At 44.1% G+C, this 26,969-nt stretch overlaps 1 protein-coding gene across 1 annotated transcript in view; it reads left to right on the forward strand.

The window, feature by feature from the left end:
• Positions 1–1,421: 1,421 nt before the first annotated feature.
• Positions 1,422–26,969, forward strand: part of kcnab1a (potassium voltage-gated channel subfamily A regulatory beta subunit 1a) — a 452,196-nt gene continuing 426,648 nt past the window's right edge. The window contains exon 1 of the mRNA XM_070882310.1: positions 1,422–1,779. Within this exon, the coding sequence (XP_070738411.1) occupies positions 1,544–1,779 (236 nt within the window). The 5' untranslated portion in view covers positions 1,422–1,543. The remainder of the gene's footprint in view (positions 1,780–26,969) is intronic.

Here is a 26,969-nt window from a genome sequence, read left to right on the forward strand (position 1 = left end):
GACCAATTGAACAAGTACTTTGGTTCGGCATTCACTAAGGAGGACCCTAATTAAACTAGCCTTTTTCTAACTCCTACCATTACCATTTCAATTCGGCCCATCATTCCTTTTGTCTCTCTAATCTCTCCTGCCTTCCACTCTATCATGGACCTTCCCTTTTGTTCTTTCTTCCCCTCCCCCTTTCAGTGCTTCTTAAGAATGTGTTCTTTTCGAACATTTGCCAGTTCTGACGAAGGGTCGTCAATCCAAAATGTTAACTCTGTTTTTCTCTCCACTGATGCTGCTTTACCCGCTGATATCTCCAGCATTTTCTGTTTTTATTTCACCCTTTTAACTCAGAGCTTTGAGCAGTGCAGATTTGAAATTGGTTATTTCCAGGAAGCCCATAATAGTATGCGTAATATTTTTCTAATGGTAATTCACCAACAGCACAATAGCAACTTGCATGTACGTAGTGCCTTTAACATAGAACAACATCCAAATGCACTATGCAGAAGCATAAAGAAAAAATAGGTGCCAAACAAAAGAAGCAGATATTTGGAGGGGTCACCAAAACTTTGTTCAAAAAGGAGATTTTTAAGGAGAGACTTAAAGGACAGAAAGATGGAAAGGTAGAGAGGCTTAGGGAGAGAATTGCAGAGCATGAGGTCTAAACATCAGTGGGCATGGCAGACAATGTTAGGGTGAAAAGAAGGTAGAATGCACAAGAGGCCAGAGTCAGAGGAAATTAGTGTTTGGAGGAGTAGCACTTGTAGCACTGAGGGGGGTTACGGAGATAGGGAGGGAACAAGGTCATGAAGAGATTAGTATTAAGATATGATTGCAGCTGTTAGATAGTGCATATGATATCATTGTGAAAAAAATTGTCAATTGGAAATTCAGTATTAACTGGTCAAGATAATCGGATACAATGGCAATGGTTAAGATCAGCATCAAAATAGTTACAAATAATTTCAAAAACCTTTCCTGTTGTTGGACATGTTTCATTGTTCCTAGTGACGATTGTTTCACATAAACTTATATTCTTGTGTGATTGTGCACACACAAGGTAAATAGTGTGAGAATGGACCTTTCAGACCAGAGGTAGAACAAACTAATGTGCCTTTTTTAGCCACAGATTAAACAGTTAGACATGTGAAACACTGCAATATGTTTCTCTTATTCCCAATTTTGCTTGGTGAAGTTGCAACAGAATTAGACCAGAGTGATTTAAAATGATGGTAAAGGTCATTGGACCCTGGCTGTGGTCCACCTTCATTAGATAGAAAAAAACTGAAGTCAGATTATACAATACATGGAAAGAGAAAAATGATTGGATGCCCTTGGCACTCATAAGGCAGTCAAACATAACTAAATTGCCTGATAGTATTTCAACCAATATGTTGTTGAGAAATTAACATTCCTTTGCTGGGACACAGGGAAGTTGATCAGTCTGAGTTCAAGCTGGAATTGTTGCTGTTCTTTCACTAAAGTTTGGGCTTTAGTTTCTGGAGTGTGGATATTCGGATTTCAGAGATACACGTATTAACACACGTTTGACATCATGTATTTGTATAAAGTCACTTGCAGTAACATTCCAAATCCCAAAAGGCACTTACAAAGGGGCAATCAAATCAATATCATAAAGGAAAGTGCAGCAAATAAACAACATCCGCCAGCTCCTCGATGGGGCATTCATCAGAATGGCACATTGGAACACAAAAAGCTGGAAGAGTTCCTTCAAATGCATGCAGTGTCATTGCAAGAAACAGTCCAGGTACAAACAGGAATGTTATACAGGTACAGTCTAAGATTTACTCTGTGATAATAGACAGTTTGGTCTGAATTAGGCTTTCTATCTCTGTTTTGTTCATTTATCTACATATTTTGTGTGTAAACTATTCAACAGCTGCCACGTCATTGGTTCTCACAGGAACAGTACTATTAATGGCTCTAATGTTATATTACTATTATTTATAAATTGAAGTAGATTAAATGATAAACTGTCACAATGAAATAAGACAATGTTGTTTAAGGGTAGCATTGATAGCTGCTTTGTAAATATAAGTTATCTATTCAGTGCTTGATTATTACTATTTATTTTATTAATTCCTTGTTTAAAATGTCAATTATTTTTAATATGCATGCTTTGTATATAATTTGTGATTAATTTTACCCAAATTAAACTTTCCACTGTACAAAATTATTATTTATTTTGAACATAAAAAAGTGAAGTCTCTCGATTGATAGGGTCGATTTATCTTTTTTTCTATGTCCATCTACTTTCTGCCTCTGGCACTAAGGTACCACCAGCAATGTGGCTTTACTTCTGGTAAATTGTCAGAAAAATCATGACCATGAGTGGAGGCACATTACTAACATTGACCAACTGCAAGGCATGTTTTGAGATTGCACATTTAAGGCCATCAACTTATCCATGCTATTTATATTCTTTAATAGGAGGCTGATTGTTGAGCTTGCATTGTTTATTCTGAAATGCATTTACTCAGAGCTACAAATGTCCGCTCACATTGTCCCCACTGAGACTACTCCCATTTCAGCAATGCTTAACTGCAGTTTTTTTCTTTTATCTTTTTCTTCCAAAATAAATTTCTATTTGTTTTTCTCATTTTATGTTATCTTTCATTGTACACAAAATGAAAGGTGACAACTCTTGGGTATACAGTATTCTGGTTGGTGTAAGTGCTGGCACTAATGCTGTGCAACAGTTTCTGGCTGGCTCTTCTATCAGGACCACCATTTTAATAGGCAATTTCCACCGGCAGATGGAAATTAGGTCCATTGTGAAAACTGTTTCACATAGAAAAATGATCTAGACCGAGGGGCCAACAAGATTAAATGTAAGAGATTTAGAATGGAGAGCAGCAGAAACTTTTTTACACAGAGTTGTGAGGCTGTGGAATTCACTTCCAGGGTGGAGGTAGAAAATATGTCAACATTCAAGATTAGATTAGTTTGGTGGATGAAGGAAAAATAAATATGGGAAAAGGGTGGGTAACTGTGATTAGAATCATTTTCTGGCATGGAAGGCAAACCCCAATATGGGCTGGCTTAGCTAAATGGCCTGTTTCTGTATTGTAACTTCTATATAATGCTATGTAAATCACATTCTTTGCAATGGGATCTCAATGTGTGCATTTTCCTGCCCATAAGTGAAGGGCACAAAGATCAGATATGTGCAGGCCTGGTCCAGGAAATGATTTCTTAAAGGGTAACTAAAGTATTTTTGGTTACTACAACAAACATTTTTAAAATGGGATTTGCAAGTGCTCCTCTCTACTTATGTATTTTTGGAGGTGAAAGGAAGAATGAGAGTACTTACACTAGGCAGACTGCTCAGGCCTACTGTTACCAATTCAACTGTGTTTGCACAACCAGGCATATCTACTTGGGAATGTCTGAAGAGGACTATCTTATTAGGCTGAGATTCACAAAGAAGGCAGAGCTGTAGTTGTGCCATCTCCTGCAACCTGACCTGCAGACAGCTTCTACCACAGGAATGGCAGTGCCAGCAGCGGTTAAGGTTATGCCCTGAACGTTCATGCCTCAGCCTCAGCCTCTTTTCAAGCTACCGCAGGGGACTTTTACAGTATCTATCCATGTTGTGCAGTGATGCATTGAGGCCACTGATGCTTTGTTTATCACGGCAAATAGCTTTATCACTTTTCTCATGGAAATGTTAAAGCAAAATGAGTTGGCACTGTTGTTTTCTCAAATTGCAAAATTCCCCCAAGTCCATGGGGTTATTGATGGAAATCGTGTAGCCATATGGGCCTCTAAATTTCAATGAAAGTGAAAATTGGGCAGCTTCTATAACAGGCGGGTGATCCGCTCTCCCAGCTCTGTGCCCAATTCTCTCATTGGCTCTATCATTTTATAATGTCAAATTCAAGGACAATTGGGTGGATGTCAGCGTGGATTCATCCCATTGCTCCTCGCTAGATTACTACTAAAAAGGCTCGTTATCAAAAGTGAGCCCTCGAACAGAATTGACTATGAAAGGCTTGCTTTCCACAACTGTCCCTTGAAGTTGCGATGCACTTCCAGCGTTCAGGACCAGTCAAATATATTCGGTGCGTAATATTTTTTAATCAAGCCAGAGTATGAAGAAAGTTTCTTTCCACATTTTATATTTATGCAAATTTTTACAGTAGCCTGTGATTGTTAACAGCACTGTAGTGAAGTTACATTTTACATATTTAGGAGAAAGAAGCAATATTAGATTTTGATTGTCTAAATTCCTAAGTATGAGAGAGAGCAAGATACTAATTCATAAACATAAATAGCAATGGCCTAACATAAATAATTCTCCAGTTAGGAGGAAAGCTTCATATCAAGTTGTAAGTTTACTTAACACGTCAAGAAAAAAAGTTATGAATGACCTTTTAAAGAATGATTTGATGTATTACTGCTTCTTAATCTTAAAAACAGCAACTTTGCAGACATTTTACTTCCTACATACACCTGGATTCCCCTCTGACTTGGTACTTTCCAGGTTGATTGCCAGAAAATTAGAATTCTCAGTGACCTGGAAAGAATGCTCAGAACTGTCAAAAGCACTTAGAAACTAGAACTACTGTTTAAAGCATCCAATCCTCAATGAAAAAAATGCCAGGAGACAAAGCCTTTAGGTCTTTGGAGCGCCAATAACAAAATGTATTTTTGTTAATATAGATTCTTGCCCAATTAGACATCTTTCTGTAAACCTAATTAACAATTGATACAGTCAAATGTAGGGCACTGTCTTCTTACTCTACCTACCATTATTCAGCGCTTAATGATTTTTAAAAGGTTAAACTTATGTATGCAGTACCTTACCTTGGATATTTAATATTATACATAAGGGAAAATGCTTCTATTCCTTGATTCGAAGCAGTCAATATTTGAACATTTTTAACACTTTCGCTTTTTAAACCATTCATAATCTGTTTTAGAAACACTTAATAATGCCAATAAATTACAGATTTGTTTCCGTTTAACGGGTATTTGAGAAACTCAAGAAACTTTGTTGAAGGAGCGTCCATAAGATATTTTAAAAGGGTAACAAAGAATATTAAAATGTATGGGGAGCTGGTAGGAAACTGAGAATAGATTTGATGGCTGATGCGGAGAAAAACACCGGCCGAGATGATGGGCCCAATGGCCTGTTTTTCTGCTGTGATCGTATTTATTAACTCTTCATGTAATTTCAAGGATTATAGGTCAGCAATAAAAACAGAAAGTGCTGGAAATACACAGAAGGTCCATCAGTATCTGATTAACATTTTTGATATGGATCTTTTGTCAGAACTAATGTAGATTAGTCATGTGTTAAAAACACTTTCCCATGAATGGTGGAAGTCTGACATTTTTACTGACATTAGTGACCTGTGAACTAGCCTATTCCACTATGGAGACATCACAATCAAGCTTCATCTTATCCTTGCCCAACTTCTGCTGCACCAGAAGTCACTGAACAATGATCAGCAGTGGGGATTCAGGCTGTGTCGTTTCTCTATATATCTTAGCACTCAGACCATTTTCAGCAGCCTTAATTCCACCCTGACTAACTAACTGACCAGGGATTAAACTCAGAACCTGCCTGGTCTATATAGGTCCACTTCACTGTGTAGTTCAGTTACCAACCGCTATTATGTAAGCTCATGTCCACTTTGTTGCTATCATGTCTTTGAATTAGTCCAGGTCTCAGATAGAGTGCATTGCACATAATGGTACAGGGCTGAAGTAAGTTTGGAATATTATATTGATTCATTTATGGAACTCATGCTGGATTTGTTTCATTTTGCATACAAATACAATGTCCCTATTCGTAAAATAAAGATATAAGTGTAAAAGCAGTCTGTACAAATTAATAAAGAGGACAAAATACTTGAAGGAGAATAATTTTAAACAGATGCAAATAGAATTAGTATTTATTCACTATCTCTTCCAGTATTCACTAGGTAGGATATCAAAACAGTTCTTTAATGGTTGTGGACAAATAAACTACAAAATACCTTTACAAAAGACTGGCTTTAGGTGTGCTTATCTAAAATTAACTACAGTTATAAAGCAACATTGGTGTGAAGTGCTTTTTATTAATTCAGTGTGGAAACCAAATAAATCTTTCACAAAGGAAAGCAGGTGGGCTCATTAAATCCTCATAAGTTGTCTTGCATAATGAAGTAATTAATCTGCTTTCTCCATATGATACCTTTTTTTACAGTCTCCATAGTGTTTTACTTGGCAAAGAAATGCTTTGTTTAATGATCATAGATGCAAGACTAAAAATTCGACAAGTACAAATTATTTTACCCATTAATTAATATGTCTGCAATTAACTGCAATAATAACCATTTGAATGGCTCTCTGGGTATCTTCATCTTAGTGATCCTGTTCTTCTAACTACTAACAGAAATGCAACCCAACCAAAGGAATGATTTTGAAGTTTTTTTAATTAAAAATATGGTTAGAACTCAAGAAATCCTAAAGGGGATTATACTTCAACTGAGATAAAAGGTGGTATAAGCAGTACTTAATCTTAAATTAGTTACATTGAATAATGTTCCCACTATCTGGTGATGGATTATGTTCTAGCAGACCCATGATCAGTTTCCCCAGTCTGTTGAGCTTTTGATATCAACCATATTGAAGTGAGGAATTGCCTGAATGGATTTTGTTAGGCACCATGGCATATATTGCTGAAAAAAGAGTTTACAAATGGACTGAAATGTTTCTTTTATTGCTCAGTTCGTAGAAATACCCCAAAGATGTTTTGAAGCTCTTGCTATCAGAGAATATTTTGCTAAAATCGGTGATATCTCAGTCTTTGTTTATAGTTTAGGAAGTCAATTTATATACCTTAACCCTTCTTTAAATCCACTTCACATCATATCCTTGACTCACATCAGAGACTCTCTTTCAGTTGTAAATTTGCCATTTTCTGCTCAAGCACGAATGGCTCATTCACCAGGTCAGATTCCAAACACATCACAATGCTTACACACTGTGCATAATGCAAGTTTCAAACCAATTTATTGCAAGTATAACCAGAGTAATATTGTCCTTGGGAATCATACAAAAACATGATCTCAGTTGAAAAGAATGTTTTATGTGGATTGTTTACACGTAACATGACAAATCAGTGTAATCTACAAGTGAATGTTGTATCGAGAAGCTATAGGAGGGGATTTTCAGCTTCTGGCCAAAACAGGTGCTAAATCAGCACAGCAACCATGCTGCTTTCTGAAGCTGTCATCAGGAGGCCAAAACCATTTTAAACTTCAGGCCTCATTTGAATGTAGCCGCGAGCTGTGGGCATTAAACGGTAGTCTGCTACAGCTCACCAGTTATGGGAGGGTGGGAAATTTGCTGGCTCCCACACTGAGCCAGCCAGCAGGTCAGGCCTTGAAAAGGGGGAGCTGATCCCAGAGGGAGCCAAGCAGCGGGCCGCAGTACTTCGGTGCAGGCAGAAGTACTCATAGAATCAGAGAAGTTTATAGCACGGAAGAAGGCCATTTCGGCCCATCATGTCCACGCCGGCCGACCAAGAGTTATCCCACTTTCCAGCTCTTGGTCCTGTAGGTTACGGCATTTTAAGTGCACATCCAAGTATTTTTCAAATGCGATAAGGGTTTCTGCCTCTACCACCCTTCAGGCAGTGAATTCCAGACCACCACTACCCTCTGGCTGAAGATATTTCCCCTCATATCTCCTCTAAACCGCCCCCCAATTACTTTAAATTTATGTCCCCTGGTTGATGACTCCTCTGTCAAGGGAAACAAGTCCTTCCTATCCACTCTATCCAGGCCCCTCATAATTTGATACACCTCAATCAGGTCTCCCCTCAGCCTCCTCTGTTCCAAAGCAAACAGACCAGCATCTCCAATCTTTCCTCATAGCCAAAATTCTCCAGTCCAGACAACATTCTTGTAAATTTACTCTGCACCCTTTCCAATGCAATCACATCTTTCCTGTAATGTGACCAGAACTGCACACAGTACTCCAGCTGCGGCCTAACCAGTGTTTTATACAGTTCAAGCATAACCTCCTTGCTCTTGTATTCCATGCCTCGACTAATAAAGGCAAGTATTCCATATGCCTTCTTAACCACCTTATCTAGCTGGCCTACTACCTTCAGGGATCTGTGGACTTGCACACCAAGATCCCTATGTTCCTCTAAACTTTTCAGTGTCATACCATTTAATGTGCATTCCCTTGCCTTGTTAGACCTCCCCAAATGCATTACCTCACACTTATCTGGATTGAATTCCATTTGCCACTGTTTTGCCCACCTGACCAGTACATTGATATCTTCCTGCAGTCCACAGCTTTCTTCTTCATTATCAACCACACAGCCTATTTTAGTGTCATCTGCAAATTTCTTAATCATACCCCCAACATTCAAGTCAAGTCATTAATATATACCACAAAAAGCAAGGGACCCAGCACTGAGCTCTGCGGAACTCCATTGGAAACAGCCTTCCAGTCACAAAAACACCCATCAACCATTACCCTTTGCTTTCTGCCTCTGAACCAATTTTGGATCCAACTTGCCACTTTGCCCTGGATCCCATGTGCTTTTATTTTCATGGCCAGTCTGCCATGTGGGACCTTATCAAAAACTTTGCTAAAATCCATGCACACTACATCATATGCACTGCCCTCACCGACCCTCCTGGTTACCTCCTCAAAAAATTCTATCAAGTTAGTCAGACATGACCTTTCCTTAACAAATCCATGCTGACTGTCCTTGATTAATCGATGTCTTTCAAAATGAAGATTTATCCTGTCCCTCAGGATTTTTTCCAATAATTTTCCCACCACTAAAGTTAGGCTGACTGGCCTGTAATTACTCAGTCTATCCCTTTCTCCCTTTTTAAACAAAAGTACAACTTTAGCAGTCCTCCAGTCCTCTGGCACCACATCTGAAGCCAGAGAGGATTGGAAAATGATGGTCGGAGCCTCTGCTATTTACTCGTTTGCTTCTCTTAACAATCTGGGATACATTCACTCAGCATTAGACCAAATACGAATACAATGGTGGTGATTTTCCACTGAACAACTGGCTGCCGGCTGTTGATAATTGGGGGGAAGGTATGGAGGGAGAAGCCCCGGCTGCCTCATTGAACCAAAGGCCCGCCTTCTACAAGTTTCAGCCATGCCTATAAATGGGAAAGCAGCATGCCCAGCTGTTTCGAGCAGAAGAACCACATAATTTCTCCCAAAAGTATCTTTGGGCCTTTCTATGAGCAGCCACCTTTAAGGACCACTGGATCAGCTGCTCACCACTTGGTGACCCATTTGTACCTAAAAATTACAAATGGAGTTCTACAACCTTTATAAGACTCCGATTTGCATACGTAAGTGGTCTTCTACCCGAACCAGATGATGATGCTGCTTTCCCATTTACAGGCCTGGCTGAAACTTGTAGCAAGTGGGCCTTTGGTTCAATGAGGTGGCCAGGGCTCCTCCCTCCATACCGTCCCCCGATTATCAATTGCCGGCAGCCGGTTGTTCAGTGGAAAATCACCGCTATTGTATTTGTATCTGGTCTGATGCTGAATGAATGTTTCGGAGCGTGTTTAATATGTATTGAAGTCTATGCATGGCATGTACTAACCATTAATTATATTAACCTGAAGACTGGGATTCCTGGCTGGGATAGTACAGTACACAAAGATAAATATTAAACTAGTTTCTAATTAGATAAATTACAGTGAGGTTATTGTTTCAAAACCTAATTGTATGTAGAATAATAGGCATCAGGCAGTGAATTACAAGGCTGTAAATCAATGAAGGAGTTCTGATAGTATTGGGTGAGAGACTTGTGAAAGTCATCTGAACTCTGACATTGAATTACAACCTTTAGTTTTGTGAACGTGTTATGTTTGCCATGACATAAGCCAATACAGTTCAGCAATGGCTCATTGCCCAAAATAGTACTTGGCCATTACTTCTTAAAACTGTATTGTAATCTTGACTCAATGAAATCTAAAAATCAAAAACTCATTTCTGTGTGTCTGGTAGAGTTATAGAACAAGATTTTACACTTTTGTGCACATCGCCCAAAAATGGGCATTATTTCCAACGTGGGCGGTAAAAATGTGTTTTCAGATCGCCGGCTTCTCGCTCATTCTCAAAGCACCTAGTCTCCATTTTTGAAATTGGGCATTACCGCGAGCGATATGAAATGGGCGGTAGCGTTAAATCTCTCTGACCTCTGCCGTAAAGTGTCGCCGTCCTTAGCAACGGCATGGCAACGCTCGATTCCCGCAATTCAGAAGATCAAGGGTCATCATGACATGCGCAGAAGAGGAGACAGAGAGAGAGGGAGCTGAGAGGGACTGAAAGCGTGTGTGGCTGCAGTGTGTGCTTGTTTGGTTATTGTGGGATTCACTAGCAGCAAAAAGCCTACTAAGCACCAAGAACATAGTTGGCACCGAGTTTTTGTCCAACAAATAAGATATAACATGGAAGGGATGGTGGAGGCCCTGGAACTGGTAGCCAGGAACACTGCTGGCAGAGGGCTTCTAGTGGTCCCGGAGCGCAGCACTGCATCCCAAGGTGCCGCACCCCCATTGCCAACCACACATGAGAGCAAGGAGCAACATCTTGCTTCTGGCTCGGAGCACGTTCCCACCTCGGGACCGTCCTCTCCCATATCCGCCCAAGCAGCGGTTTGGCAGTCATCCCCCACCCCCAATGAATCATCGCCTGAGGAGCTCCTCGGCCAGGCGGCTTGGAGTCAGGAGGGGAAGGGGAAGGGATAGAGGTGGGGATGAGAAGAGAGGGTGGGGGGAAGGGTTGTTTTTTTACAGAAATACTGATGATTTCAAACAAATGTTCAGTTTAAATGTTTTTTATTTAACAAAACCTTGTTGTGCTCAGATAGCTGCACCGTTACACGCTGGTGATTCCTCAACAGCAAAAGGTATAATGACACTTAACTTCAATCAACTTAAATTTTAACTGTCACCAAGGTGATGCCCACCATTGATGTATGAGCTGCACACCCATCAGTGTGTCAGTCTTGTAAATAACACCAATGTTCTTTCAGGCAAAATGCTCATTGATGAGCTCCTGATGCAAGGCTCTTGCAGCTATCATGCCACCAAGGGCCCTTTCATGCGGTCTACAGGGGCATGGGGGCATGGCTTCAGCATCAGCCTGATTGTCTGGGCCGCTGTCAGCGTCCGCCTCCTTGACTTCCTCTTCCTCTCTCTGGTGAGGTGGACTGTCAGACTCATCAGGCAATTCTTGTCCCCTCCTGATAGCCAAGTTGTGCAGCATGGAGCACACCACCATGAATTGAGCTACCTGCTCAGGGTGGTATTGGAGCTCACCTCCTGAGTGGTCCAGGCATCTAAAGCATTTCAATGGTTTTCTCCACGATATTGCGAGTGGCTCTGTGGCTCTCATTGTATCGCCTCTCGTCTTTGGTGTGGGTGTCACGCAGGGGGGTCATCAGCCAGGTGACGAGGTCGTATCCTTTGTCACCAAGCATCCAGCATTGACCTTGTGGCTGATTGTTAAACAAGTCAGATACAGTGCTCTCACGTTGTATATGAGCATCATGGATGCTGCTTGGAAATTTAGCATTCATTGCCAGTATAATTTGCTGGTGGTCGACAACAAGTTGGACATTCAGGGAGTGGAATCCCTTGCTGTTCCTGAAAACCTCTGCATCCTGAAAAGCTGCCCGCATTGCGATGTGCGTACAGTCTATTGCTCCCTGAACCTTGGGGAAGTTTGCAATTCTGGAGAATCCTATAGCCCTCTCACTCTGTGCCTCCCTGGTCATAGGGCAGCTGATCAAGTCCCTCCTGCATGCATACAGGGCTTCAGTGACCTGACTAATGCAGCAATATGTGTCATGCTGAGACAATCCGAAAATGTCGACAACTGAGGCCTGAAAAGAACCCGACGTGTAGAATGACAGTGCTGTGGTGACTTTGACCTCGATGGACAGTGCTGTACTGATGATGCTGGCAGGCTGCAGATCTGCCCTTATTAGCTGGTATACCTCAAGGATAACCTTTTTGTGGAAGCGCAGTCTCTAAAGGCAGGTGGTGTTGGGCTAGTCGAGGTAAGATCGCTTGTCCCTCTACTTGCGGGGGGTGTAACGTCTGGTCCTCCTCATCAGTCTAGCACGTCTTACATTGGGCACATAATGCTGTGGAGCGTACCTTCGGCCATCTTGAGTCTGAAGCATGTAATTGGTCATCAAGAGAGGGTGAGAAAGGACAGGCCCCATTGCAATGGCTCTCTGTTTTCCACCGATTGGTCACAAAGAATAACTGTCCCGACGAAGACACCTATTAAATTCCAATCGTTCACAGTATGGTCAAGATGTTTGTACAGATGTTCGCATCACCTCCAAAGACCTCCAGAGTACATCCGAACTTCCCCGAGGTTGAAGCAGAGCAGCCTTTTAAAGGATGCGACATGTGATGAAGAACATGGCGTCCATAACGCTGTGATTAGTTCCACTTTTTCCGGGTGGTTTTTGGGCGAGTGATATTGTGGGCGATATGTGTGCGAGGTGGTGAAAGTGACACTGGGTGATCTCGTGGCCATTAGTTTCTGCAAATGTGATCTTTACGACAAAAAAAAGTGGGCGGTTGGTATTATTGAATCTCAGCGTTAATTCCGTGCGGAAACTAACGCTGGGCGATATTATGGGCGTTGAGTTCGCCGATTCTGGTGATTCCGCCCAAAAAAAGTGGGTGGGTGGTTTTATTTTTTCCTGGCGTTATGCACATGGGGAAAGTAACGCTCGGCGATAAGTTTCCGAAAAAAGCCCGTCAGTTTCCATTTTGTGGCTATATGGGTGTTATATGTCATTTCAGTGATAAAATGGACGTTAATTGGGCGTTAAGCATGCAAAAAAAGTGAAAAATCTAGCTCATAGTACATTGTAACTCTCTTCTGTGTGATATTTGGAAATTTGGCACTGAAATTGTAAGCTATAGCTTCAGACTATTACCTCTGTTACTTACAAAAGGGAGACTAGTTTAAGTTAAAAGAACATAAAGATAGAGATCGGTAGGTTTATGTCTTATCTGTTAACCATCCACCAATCTGTCTAGTCCAGAATTTGAAATGGTATTTCTAGTATCAAATATGTTACATTAATACAATTGAAGCCTTTCTTGTTACAGTAGATGTGTACATTCTTGGCTAGCGAAGTGATTCGTGTGTGAATACGGCCTTTCAGGATACTTTGGTCCTCTGGTGTTATTGAAGGGGCATTGAGAAGTTCTATTGTTGGAAATTGTCAGCCAAGGTACAATGATGTGAGAGGTCACATTTAACATTAAAGATTGACTGATCTCCCTGGCTGCTCCAGGTGCTAATGGCATAGAACACTGCAGTAACTTTCAGGGGTGTAGTCCTAAATAAATATCCTCAAAGTATTGGGCTGGATTTTCGGCTTTTGAGATTTTGGGGTGGTAATGGCAGCAGGGTGGTCCTGATACCGCCTTGAAAACATTTGCGTCCACATCTGCAAAAGTCGGCAAAAAATGAGGTTCCATAATCAGTGGTGCAAAATCAGTTTTTGCGCCCAAGCCGAAAATCACGGCGTTAAAAAAGTATAGTTGATTTAAGGAACTTCATTGTTGTTTAGTGCCCTGCAACATAATGTTGTATATCATATGGTTTTATTTTGTTGGGGGGAGTTCTTTGTGATTTTGTGGCAGTACAATTTGTGACTCATCATTTGCCATTGGTGTCTTGTGCATCATTCCAACGTTCACCAGAGATGTGTCTTTATGGGGGCACATAGCGTGTCCAGTATTAGCTCCATCTCTCAGTTTCCTCCATTTAGGAGAACCGGTCCATTACGAGCTGGCGATGTGCGACTCTTGGTCCAACAGCATGTCCACGCTGCCTCCCCATGGATGGTATGGCTATCCAATGGGGGCCTCGTCAGGCTCCTCTTTGTCGTCCTCCTCCTCCTGAGGTGGGTGTACAATCCCCACTGGCAATGCCTGGCCCCTCATGATGGTCAAGTTGTGCAACATGCAGCACACCACAATGAATTCGGATACTTATTGAGGGGTGTATTGAAGGCTGCCTGTTGGAGATGGCATATCTTTGTCAGCACTTCCTTTCGGAAGCGCAGCCTTCTCACACACTGTTCATCAGAGAGCTAGAGGTATGACCATTGGTGTCTGTAAACCCGTGGGGGGTACGTCCTCCTCCCCATACGTCCTCGGCCTCTCCTCATCCATGGGTCAACATTGCCAAGAGCCCTTCTTCTAGCTTGATGTTGCCTGGCATGGAGCATGATACGCTGGCGAACTAGTAATGCCCCCATTACATTTTCTCACTCACATTGTAAGGGCACTGTAATGGCAGATAAAAGTGCCGTTTGCAAGTCGGAGCTTCACGCAGCGTGATGTGCGCAACCATTGCAGTCAATGTGACTTGCGATGTAGGACTTTCATCCCTCCATTTAAAAATGCTGTGAATACCGCCTGCTGGATCCTGGGAATGCCTGGTTTTTCAGACGTTTCCTGGGGCGTACATTAAATGAGGAGTTAGGGCCGAATTTTGCATCTGGGCTGCTAGCGGAGCAGTGCACGATGGTTGAGGTCATGATCTCAGTGAAACTAGAGGGCGGGGCGGTAAGTTTTTGCGCCGCTGCAAACCCTGAGCCAAATTTGCCAACTGGGCGGTAAAAACTGGATGCCTAGAGACACCATTTACCGCCCCTCCGGGACGCAAACAGAGGCACAAATGAGCCGAAAATCCAGCCCAATTGTACTTGTATGTTTACACATTAAATTATTTCAAACAGATATTCGGTGCTCTGGAATGAACTCAGCATTGCTTACACCAAATCTATATTTGTGCCTTAATGATGAGTTGTTTCGTGTCGCTTTCTACTAAGTAGTGAAGAAATGGTAGCTCATGGTGTCTGAGTGGTATTCCCTCCCTTAAATGCTGCAGTACAACACCAGATGGTGGCACATAAGACATAATTGTAAACTATAGAACTGTAAGAGGTTTGTGGTGGAATACAGTGGGAACATAGAGTACATTTTGTCCTGATCCTGGCACAGAGCGTCATTTAGTAGGAATGCAGATTGGAGAATCGGCTCCTGAAGCCAGCACCTAATATATGGTGCATCCACTTTTACAATGATTAATTTTAAAATCATGAGCCCTGTAAATGAAATGTGCCGAGCTCCACACTTCCTTTTCCAATATGGTGCTCCCATTGATCATGGCTCTGATGTTTTTCAAATTTACCCTTGCATTGTACACAAACATCTCTGTACACAAGTACATAGGAAACACTATGTTCAACAGCTTCCTTGTTTCTCCTAAACATAATTCACGCTTGGATAATCTAATGCTGCTAAAATGGATAAGAGGAAGTGATAGTCTTGACACATAAAAATAACGGATTTCCATCAGTAAGATTTCTAATTAATGTGTTTCATTTTATTGAGTCCACTTTTTGTTCAAATAACAGCAACAACAACTTGTATTTCTTTAGCGCCTTTAACATAGTAAAACATCCTAAGGTGCTTCACAGGAGTATTATGAGACAAGAAAATTGACACCGAGCCACATAAGGAGAAATTAGGGCAGGTGACCAAAAACTTGGTCAATGAGGTAGGTTTCAAGGAACATCTTAAAGGAGGAAAGAGAGGTAGAGAGGCGGAGAGGTTTAGGCAGGGAATACCAGAGCTTAGGGCCTAGGCAACAGAAGGCACGGCCACCAATGGTTGAGCGATTATAATCAGGGATGCTCAAGAGGGCAGAATTCGAGGAGTGCAGATATCGTGGAGGGTTGTGGGGCTGAAGATAGGGAGGGGCGAGGCCATGGAGGGTGTGATGTATGTAGCACACAAATCACTGACTCCACACGGTCTGGTGTTGATCTAACTGCTGTGACCTTGCTCCTTTATTGAACAGCTCCAGAGTGCACCTCAGGTGTTGTGGTCAGCCTTTTATACTGCCTCTTGCAGGTACTTTCAGGTCTCCCACCACAGCGCCCTCTGTGGTGTACCATTGTGCTTATTATACATTTAAGGTACCAGGACGATACACACATCAATACATAACAGAGAGATTTGAAAACGAGGATGGTAATTTTGAAATCGAGGTGTTGCTTAACCGGGAGCCAATGCAGCTCAGTGAGCACAGTGGTGATGGGTGAACGGGACTTGGTGTGAGTTAGGACACGGGCAGCCGAGTTTTGGATCACCTCAAGTTTACGTTGGGTAGAATGTAGGAGGCCAGTCAGGAGAGTGTTGGAATAGTCAGGTCTAGAGGTAACAAAGGCATGGATGAGGGTTTCAGCAGCGGATGAGCTTGGACAATGACGCAGAGGTGGAAATAGGCGGTCTTAGGTATTTTGCCGATATGTGGTCGAAAGCTCATTTTGGGGTCAAATATGAAACCAAGTTTGTGAACAGTGAGGTTCAGCCTCAGACAGAAGTTGGGGAAGGGATGGAGTCAGTGGCTAGGGAATGTAGTTTGTGGCGGGGACCGAAAGCAATGACTTCGGTCTTCTCAATATTCAATTGGAGAAAATATCTGCTCATCCAGAACTGGATGTTGGACAAGCAGTCTGATAATTTAGAGACCGTGGAGGGGTCGAGAGAAGTGGGGTAGAGGCTGGGTGTCATCAGCATGCATGTGGAAACGGACGCTGTGTTTTCAGATGATGTCGCCAAGGGGCAACATGTAGATGAGAAATAGGAGGGGGCCAAGGGTAGATCCATGGGGGACACCAGAGGTAACGATGTGGGAGTGGGAAGAGAAGCCATTGCAGGTGATTCTCTGGCTCAGATTAGATAGATAAGAATGGAACCAGGCGAGTCCAGTCCCACTCAGCTGGACGTTGGAGAAGGATATGGTGGTCAACCGTGTCAAAAGGCTGCAGGCAAGTCAAGAAGGACGAGGAGGAATCGTTTATCTTTGTCACAATCACAAAGGATGTCATTTGTGACCTTGATGAGAGCCGTTTCGGTACTGTGGCAGGTGTGGAAACCAGATTGGAGGGATTCAAACATGGAGTTGCGGGAAAGATGGGCACAGATTTGGGAGGTGACAACACATTCAAGGACTTTGGAGAGGAAAGGGAGGTTGGAGATGGGGCGATAGTTTGCAAGGACTGAGGTGTCAAGGTTTGGTTTTTTGAGGAGAGGAGTGATTACGGCAGATTTGAGGGAAAGGGGGCCAGACAGTACTTGAAGAGAGAGAACTGTTAACAATGTCAGCTAACATGAGAGCCAGAAAAGGAAGTTGAGTGTTCAGCAGTTTGTTGCGAATAGGGTCAAGAGATCAAGGAGTGGATCTCATGGACAAGATGAGTGTGGAGAGATCATTAAGGGAGATCAAAGAGAAACTGAAGAAAGATGTGAGGTCAGTGCCAAGGCAACGATGATCCTCAACTAAAGTTTGGCCCGGTGTGCTTGGGGAAGGAAGGGAGAGGCAGAGGCGGCTGAACGGATGGCTTCAATCTTAGAGACAAAGAAGTCCACGAGCTCCTCACACTTATTGTCAGAGGTGAGGGTGGAGACTGGGGAGAGGGGTTTAATAAGAGACGCGTTTATTTGTAGCGCCTAAAGCTCTGATTAGTCCCGATTATGTTCCTAACACAGATGAGACTGCACACAGAGAGGTTAAAGTAACAGTGTGAGGAACAGGCCTTAGGAGCCAGCTTATATAGAGTGCTCCCAAGGGATGCTGGGATCCCTTGGGACTTCAGGGGATGCACTCATGGCAAAACATGGAAGTGCATGCTTTAAAGATACACAACATCACTCCCCTGCCAAAGTCAAATTGAAAACTATTTACAAGGTGAGGCGGTCGGGAGCCTTTCTTTCCATGGTGGACCACCTCGGTACAAATATCTGTTCTGGTGTGTTGGCTGTGCCCTCGCTGGGCTGGTGTGTTATTAGCCCTGCAGGGCTGCTGGGTGAGCCTGGCCTTGCTGGGCTGCTGGGCATGGTGGGTTCGATTTCTTGGTCCGGGGTGGTGTCGTTGATCCTTTGGGTGTGTGTTGTGGGCTAGAAAAAGGTGGTGTCTGCTGTGGGATGTTCAGGGCAGTCTGTGAACCGCAGCCTCGTTTGGTCCAGGTGTTTTCTGCAAATTTGTCCATTGTCTAGTTTGACTACAAACACCCTACTCCCTTCTTTAGCTATCACCGTGCCCGCGATCCACTTGGGACCATGTCTATAGTTTAGCACATACACAGGGTCATTCAGATCAATTTCCCGTGACACAGTGGCGCGACCATCATTTACATTTTGTTGCTGCCGCCTGCTCTCTACCTGATCATGCAGGTTGGGGTGAACCAGCGAGAGTCTGGTTTTAAGTGTCCTTTTCATGAGTAGCTCAGCCGGAGGCATCCCTGTGAGCGAGTGAGGTCTCGTGCGGTAGCTGAGCAGTACTCGGGACAGGTGGGTTTGGAGTGAGCCTTCTGTGACTCATTTGAGGCTCTGTTTGATTGTTTGTACTGCCCGCTCTGCCTGCCCATTGGAGGCTGGTTTAAACGGGGCCGAGGTGACATATTTGATCCCATTGTGGGTCATGAATTCTTTAAATTCGGCACTGGTGAAACATGGCCCGTTGTCACTGGCCAGTATGTCAGGCAGGCCATGGTGGCAAACATGGCCCTCAGGCTTTCAATGGTGGCGGTGCTTGCCGACATTATTTCACATTCAATCCATTTTGAAAAAGCATCGATACCGGGCCACCACACGTGGAATCTGGCTATCGCTTTCATCATTACTATACTCGGGTGTGTGTTGTGGAGATCCAAGATGAACGTCTCCCTGCCCTTCTTGGGTAGCACTACGTGGCTACCCCACAACAGGCAGTCTGCCTGAATGGACAGCTCATCCTTTCGCTGCTGGAACGGCTTGATTAGCTCTTGCATTTCAACGGGGATGCTGGCCCAGCTCCCATGAAGTACACAGTTTTTTTACTAGGGACAGCAGAGGATCTTGGTTGGTCCAAGTCCTAATCTGGCGGGCCGTGACAGGTGACTTATCATTTTCAAACGCTTCCATGACCATCAACAAGTCTGCGGGCTGCGCTACCATCAAGTTTGCAGGCTGCGCCATTTCCACCCCCGTGGTGGGCAATGGTAGCCGACTGAGAGCATCCGCACAGTTCTCGGTGCCTGGCCTGTGGTGGATGGTATAGTTATACGCTGATAGCACGAGTGCCCACCTTTGTATGCGGGCTGAGACATTAGTATTTATCCCCTTGTTTTCAGCGAACAGGGATGCGAGGGGCTTGTGATCGGTTTCCAGCTCAAATTTGAGGCCAAACAGGTACTGATGCATTTTCTTTACCCAAAACACACACGCTAATGCCTCTTATTCAATCATGCTGTAAGCCCTCTCAGCCTTAGACAAGCTCCTGGAGGCACAGGCGACAGGTTGCAACTTCCCCGCATGTTAGCTTGTAATACACACCCGACTCCGTACGACGACGCATCACATGCTAGCATGAGTCTTTTACACGGGTTATACAATACAAGCAGCTTGTTGGAGCATAAAATGTTTCTGGCTTTCTCAAAAGCAATTACTTGTTTTTTTGCCCCATATCCAGTTCTCACCTTTACGCAATAACACATGTAGGGACTCTAAGAGGGTGCTTAACCCCGGTAGGGAGTTACCAAAATAGTTGAGGAGTCCCAGGAACGACTGCAGCTCCGTGTCGTTCTGTGGCCTGGGTGCATTCCTAATAGCCTCTGTCTTGATGTCTGTGGGCCGAATGCCGTCCGCCGCGATCTTTCTCCCCAAAAATTCCACTTCTGTTGCCATGAAGACGCATTTCGACCTCTTGAGCTGCAGCTCTATGCGATCCAGTCGCTGGAGGACCTCCTCCAGGTTTTGTAGGTGCTCGATGGTGTCCCGACCCGTGACCAATATGTTGTCCTGAAAAACTACTGTGCATGGTATCGACTTGAGTAGGCTCTCCATGTTTCTCTGGAAGATTGCTGCAGCCGACCGAATTCCAAACGGGCATCTGTTATAGATGAACAGTCCCTTGTGCATGTTGATGCAGGTGAGGCCCTTTGAAGGCAACTCCAGCTCCTGCGTCATGTAGGCCGAAGTCAGGTCAAGCTTGGTGAACGTCTTGCCTCCTGCCAGCGTAGCAAATAGGTCCTCTGCCTTAGGTAGCGGGTATTGGTCCTGTAGCGAGAAATGATTAATAGTTACTTTATAATCACCGCAAATCCTGACTGTGTCATCACTTTTGAGTACTGGAACAATCGGGCTGGACCACTCCCTGAATTCCACTGGGGAGATGATGCCCTCGCGTTGCAGCCTATCCAGCTCAATTTCCACTCTCTCCCTCATCATGTGAGGTACCGCTCGCGCCTTGTGGTGAATGGGTTGTGCCTCTGGGACCAGGTGGATTGGCACCTTCGCCCCGGAAAAGTTTCCAATGCCTGGCTCAAAAAGGGAAGGACATTTGTGACGAACCTGGGTAAATGAGGCCTCATCGACATGTGATAGCGCTTGGATGTCATCCCAGTTCCAGCGGATTTTGCCCAGCCAGCTCCTTCCAAGCAGTGTGGGGCCATCACCCGGGAAAATCCAGAGTGGCAGTTCATGCACCGTGCCCTCATAGGTGACCTTGACTATGGCTCTGCCCAGGTTAGTGATAAACTCTTTGGTGTACGTTCTCAGTTTTATGTGGATGGGGCTCAGGGCTGGTCTGAGTGCCTTGTTGCACCATAGTCTCTCAAACAACTTTTTACTCATGATGGATTGTCTCGCGCTAGTGTCCAGTTCCATGGCTACGGGTAAGCCATTCAATTTTACATTTGGCATTATAGGTGGACATTTTGTCGAAAGAGTGTGCGCGCCCCGTGTACTTCAGCATCTGCCTCCTCTCTCTGAGGCTCGAAATTGCTTTGATCCACCATGGACCGATCTTCCTCTGCCACGTGGTGGTTAGCAGGTTTTGCAGAGCTGCAAGCTCGTTGGAGGTGCCCCATTGTTCCACAGCTCTTGCAAACATACCCTTTGAAGCTGCATGAATAGGCTGAATGGAAGCCTCCTCAATGCCAACAAGGTATGAATTGCCTTGCATTCATCCTTTGTTGCGGACTCTGAGTCATCTAGGTCACCTGAGGCCTGCTGGCAGTTGTAGACTCATGGTTTCTGCTCTGTGTGCTGAGAGATTTGTTTTGGCATTATCACTGGTGGACATAAACGCCTGTGCTATCGCATTGGCCTTACTGAGGGTCGGTGTCTCGACAGTCAAAAGTTTTCATAGGATGGTCTCGTAGCCAATGCCCAGTACAAGGGCCGAATGGCCTACTCCTGCACCTATTTTCTATGTTTCTATATTTACAAAAAAGTCTCTGAGCATTTGCTCCAGGTAGCCATCAAACTCACATTGTCCTGCAAGTCGCCTTAGCTTGGCGACGTAGCTTGTGACTTTCAGATCGCTGGTACACGTAGAACCAGTACCTCGCCATGAGCACGCTCTCCCTTGGGTTAAGATGCTCCCGAACCATTGTACACAGCTCCTCATACGGCTTATCTGTGGGTTTCACCGGAGCCAGAAGATTCTTCATGAGGCTGTAGGACAGTGCCCCACAGACCGTGAGGAGGACCGCTCTCCTTTTTGCAGCGCTTCCTTCTCCGTCCAGCTCGTTGGCTACAAAGTACTGGTCTAGCATTTCAACATAGGCTTCCCAGTCCTCACCCTCCGAAAACTTCTCCAGGATGCCCACAGTTTGCTGCATCTTTGCGTTGGATTCATATACTCGTCGCCAGTTATTGTGTTCCTAACACAGATGAGACTGCACACAGGGAGGTTAAAGTAACAGTGACCTCAGTCTTTATTAAGACACTCCAGAGTGAGGAACAGGCCTTAGTGGCTGGCTTATATGCAATGTTCCCAAGGGATGCTGGGATCCCTTGGGACTTCAGGGGATGCACTCCCTGGTGACGGAACATGGGAGTGCATGCTTTACAGATACACAACAGTCCCTGTGATCACAAGACCTGATTCCTGATTACACTTGGAGGATAAGACACACCCACCAGTTTCTCTGGAATGTGTAATTAGAACCACCCTGCCTATGTAATCAGTGACTTTGCAAAGTGTAATTCAAGCCATTCTGACTGAACAGAGCTCACTTGGAACAGACAGAGCTCACCCTCACGGGTTAAGACCTTCTCCCAGCCCCCAAACACATTCCTGCTCACACCCCCCACCGCCCAATTGCCTGACCTTCTCCCCCGCCCCCGAAATTTCTGACCTCCCCCGCCCCCGAAATTTCTGACATTCTCCCCCGCCCAAATGACTGACCATCCCGCCATCCCGCATCCGACCCAAGTTCCTGGCCTTCTTCCCTGCCCAAGTTCCTAACCTTCTCACCATGCCCAAGGTCCTCCCTGATGGATTCATGACCTTCTCCCCCTAACAAATTCCTGACCTTACACACTATCCCCCACCCCCCCAGCACCATAGATAGGGTATTGTGTGTGGGTCACGATTGTTAACAGGTTCATTGGGTATGAAGTGAATAGTGACAATGTCGTGACTTCCGGATTCCGTCCACTCCAATGATGTCACTTGCCACACATGCACCGAGCTTCCATGAAATTAACCAGGTGTAGCGGGGGGGACAGGGAGAATGTGGTGGGGTTGGAAGCACATAATCCATCATACCATCTGGATCACGTTCTCACTCTCAACACACCCCCCCCCTTTCGACCTGGATCATGTTCTTTCCCCATCCCCACTGTGCTCTTCATGCTCTTTACCCCACCCCCCACCACTGAATTCCTGACCTCATCTCCCTGAGTTCCCTCTCTCTTGCTCTCCTCCGATCCTCTCTCCCCTATCCCCTTTCTCTCTCTGCCTCCTCTCAATCTCTCTGTGCCCCTCTCACCCCCAGTTTTTCTCTGTCTCTCTCTCTCTCTCTCTCTCTCTTCCCCCCCCCCCGCCCACACACTCTCTCTCCCCCCCAGTCTCTCTCTCTCCCCCCCAGTCTCTCTCTCTCCCCCGCTCTTTCTCACCCCCCAGTCACTCTCTCTCTGCCTCTCTTTCTCTCTCTTCCCAGTCTCTCTCTCTCTCTCTCTCTCTCTCTCTTCCCGGTTTCTCTCTCTCTCCCCGGTTTCTCTCTCCCCCACTCTCTCCCTAGTCTCTCTCTCTCCCCAGTCTCTCCCTCTCTCTCTCTCTCTCCCCAGTCTTTCTCTCTCTCCCCAGTCTCTCTATCTCTCTCTCCCCAGATTCTCTCTCCCCCACTCTTTCTCTCTCTCTCTCCCCACTCTCTCTCTCTCCCCACTCTCTCTCTCTCCCCCACTCTCTCTCTCTCTCTCCCCCAGTCTCTCTCTCTCTCTCCCCAGTCTCTCTCTCTCTCTCTCCCCACTCTCTCTCTCTCCCCACTCTCTCTCTCTCCCCCACTCTCTCTCTCTCTCCCCCAGTCTCTCTCTCTCTCTCCCCAGTCTCTCTCTCTCTCCCCCCAGTTTCTCTCTCCCTCTCCCCAGTTTCTCTCTCCCCCTGTCTCTCTCTCTCTCTCTCTCTCTCTCTCCACAGTCTCTCTCTCTCTCTCTCTCTCTCTCTCTCTCTCTCCCAGTTTCTCTCTCCACCTGTCTCTCTCTCTCTCTCTTCCCGGTTTCTCTCTCTCTTCCTGGTTTCTCTCTCTCTCCCCGGTTTCTCTCTCCCCCACTTTCTCCCTCTCTCCCTAGTCTCTCTCTCTCTCTCTCTCTCTCTCTCTCTCTCTCCCCCAGTCTCTCTCTCTCTCTCTCTCTCCCCCAGTCTCTCTCTCTCTCTCTCTCCCCAGTCTCTCTCTCTCTCTCTCTCTTCCCAGTCTCTCGCTCTCTCTCTCTCCCCAGTTTCTCTCTCCCTCTCCCCAGTTTCTCTCTCCCCTATCTCTCTCTCTCTCTCCACAGTCTCTCTCTCTCTCTTTCTCTCCCTAGTTTCTCTCTCCCCCTGTCTCTCTCTCTCTCTCTCTCCCCAGTTTCTCTCTCCCCCACTCTCTCTCTCTCTCTCTCCCCAGTTTCTCTCTCCCCCACTCTCTCTCTCTCTCTCTCTCTCTCTCTCTCCCCAGTCTCTCTCTCTCCCTCTCCCCAGTCTCTCTCTCTCTCTCCAGCCTCTCTTTCTTCCCCCAGTCTATCTCTCTGCCTCACTCTCTCTCCCACCTCCGATTTCCTCTCTATCGAAGGCTGTGAAATTGTTCATGCAGATAATCACAGCGATATTCTAGGCAAAAGTCCATTAGATAACCCAAAAGCCCTTGAAGTAGTTCCAGCTCCAGGCTCGCGCAGCAATGACATGGTTCGTGGTTCGGTCGCAGTCCCAGCTTCCTCATATATCGCCCCACACATGTGCAAAAAAGGGGGCAGAGTCTACGGTCTGCATGTGCAGAAGGACACAAAAATGTGCATGCACATAATCACTCCGTTTAAGAAGATGTTAGCAATGGAGAATAGAAGCCGGGGTTTATCTTTGTATTCCGGAATGATTCTGGAATATTGAGCAATTTTGGCAGCTGAGAGCAGGACCCGCTAATGCTTTATGTGGTCCAGCCAAACCTGGTGGAGAATGGCTAAACCAGTTGTCCGCCATATCTGTTCAATATAAAGAGTAATGAAGAATATCTATTTTATTTTGCTCACTCTTAAGTTCTCATGGGCTTTTGTGTATTATTGCTGATAGGTCACTTTTTATACTATGAAAGGTCTGTACAATTTGCATGTATCAATATTCCCAATATCATATTTCATAGCATTTTACACAGATTGTAAAATACACTCTCTTGACTTTAATCACTGGAATTGTGCATTACCAGACAAGCCGAAAATCAATAATTAAACCAATAATTAAAGGGCAAATTAACTGAATGAATTCCAATAATAATTGTGTCTTGTTTTCTAAGCACTGTGAGCAATTAAGGTGCATTTGAATTGGTGCTAAGATCCTCCCCTTTGTAAAAGAAATGGTCAGGTACAAACCTGCCAACGATCTTTGGCTACCTATGAAAGTGCAGTGATTACAGAGGTTTTGGACTCCTCAATAATGACAGTGCTGCAATTACAGACGGACTTGAAGGTTTGTAAGTAGTCTCTGATAATCACAAACTAGCTACATTGATTAATGAATATTATTAAGTAGTACACTTAAAGGGACATTAGCAAATTTTACATAGATGGAATTACACTTCATCAGACACTTTTGATGAATTACTTTGCACAAGGCAATCTGTTTCTGACGTGTCCACTGATAGAGGTTAGGGGCATGTTGAGAAAGTGAAATCTGCAGGTCTGAACCATTTTATAGCATTGCCCACAATTTCTTTCTTTGCTTCAATAAATCTTACAGCACTGATGGGAAAGGGTCTGAACAAAGAAGTAATGAAAACATTTTATTTATCAAATATTCAATAAAAAACCTATATAATAATATTTAGACATTTACAAAGTTAAGCAAGGCAACTCTTAACTTTACTATTGGTTAAATTTGTAGATACAGTAAAGAGCATTTTGATATTTCTCAGGCATTTCAGTTGTATGGGGAGTCATGCAATTATTTTTTTTTGACGGCTGTAATTAGTTTTGTGTGCAGGCTCCCAGTGTCTTTTATGTCTGCATTGGGCTTTGCTAAGTCTATTGGATTTGTGGCCGGCTTCAGGTTTCCATATCTGCTAACATGGTGCACCCACCATCATATTATCAGCCCTAGAATGCACTCCTTTGAACAGTCCATCAGTTATTCACCTGATCTTATATATTGCTTGCAACCTTCTGATAAAAGTAGAAGTGTCATTCATGCCACTAGTTGTGTAATAAAATATATTGTGCTACTTTGATCACATCATCAAATATATATCTCAAATAGGTGAATCTGGATAAATGTGTGGTCTGTAAAATATAAAGTCAGTATTCATGATTAGAATTTACAAAGGATGCCACTCAATTGTTTTTAATGGATTTTTGTTGGAGAATTTGAGTAACTAATTAGTAAATGGTCAGACACATTCATTCATTCCTACTCATTCTTTCAGATGTTACATCATGTGTGTTCTGCATGAAAGTTGAAACAGACAGTGAGACAGAGCATGACTAATGATTGTTTCAACACAACTACTTATGTGCATGCTTATTATATTTAAGCAATATTCTTGTAGGAATTTTCAGTCACAGATCAGGATACTGTGATTATTTTTCTGATTTCTTTGATCCGGTGGAATAATTAGTGCTTGACAACTTGAAAAATGTGTACTTCCCCAAAGAGGAAGCATTGATTCTCCAGAAATATGAAATTCTGTGGCCATACAACACCACTTGTTAGGTAGACATTTTCCTGCATTGTCAACACATGGAGTTATTTTGCCAGTATTTTCTAATTTTAAGTAATTTCTGATGTTCTGATTTGAACTATTTTTAGCAAGAGAAATCCGTGTAGTACTACAGCAAACCAGCAGGAGGCACCATTCACCAACAGTACAGCAGTATTCATATAGAAAATTATTTCAGTCTAATCCAATGGCAAACTTATAGATGTGTTGTATCTGAGGTACATAATTTCTTCACAGCAATCTGATCTCTGAATTTTCTAAGCATGAATTTACATTCGTAAAAATACATAAAATAAAACAACCATTCATCACTCAATGTCGCACTGCTTGTCTTTGACATCTTGTTGTTTGGTTGACTGTCTCTCTCGCTCTCTGACCTGCTGTGTGTTCCATTGGATGTCTACATGTCCTACTGTATATTTCCCTATAAGTCTCACTATCTGTATGTACCTCTCTTTGTCGATGTCTTCACATATATTTCATTCTCTATCGCTCTATGTGTCCTTGTGCATCTCACTATGCAACTCACTGTTTGTGTTTTACCGTATCTATCAGTTTCCCTCCTTCTCTGTATCTCCCTGTACATACGATGCATCTATTGCATTCAACTATGCAAACGACTACTATTTATTGACGACTTGCTTTTAACGTAGAAAAATGCCCCAAGCTGCTTCCAGGAGCGTAA

Source organism: Pristiophorus japonicus, chromosome 6 (assembly GCF_044704955.1).
Source record: "Pristiophorus japonicus isolate sPriJap1 chromosome 6, sPriJap1.hap1, whole genome shotgun sequence".
NCBI classification, from domain to species: Eukaryota; Metazoa; Chordata; class Chondrichthyes; family Pristiophoridae; genus Pristiophorus; species Pristiophorus japonicus.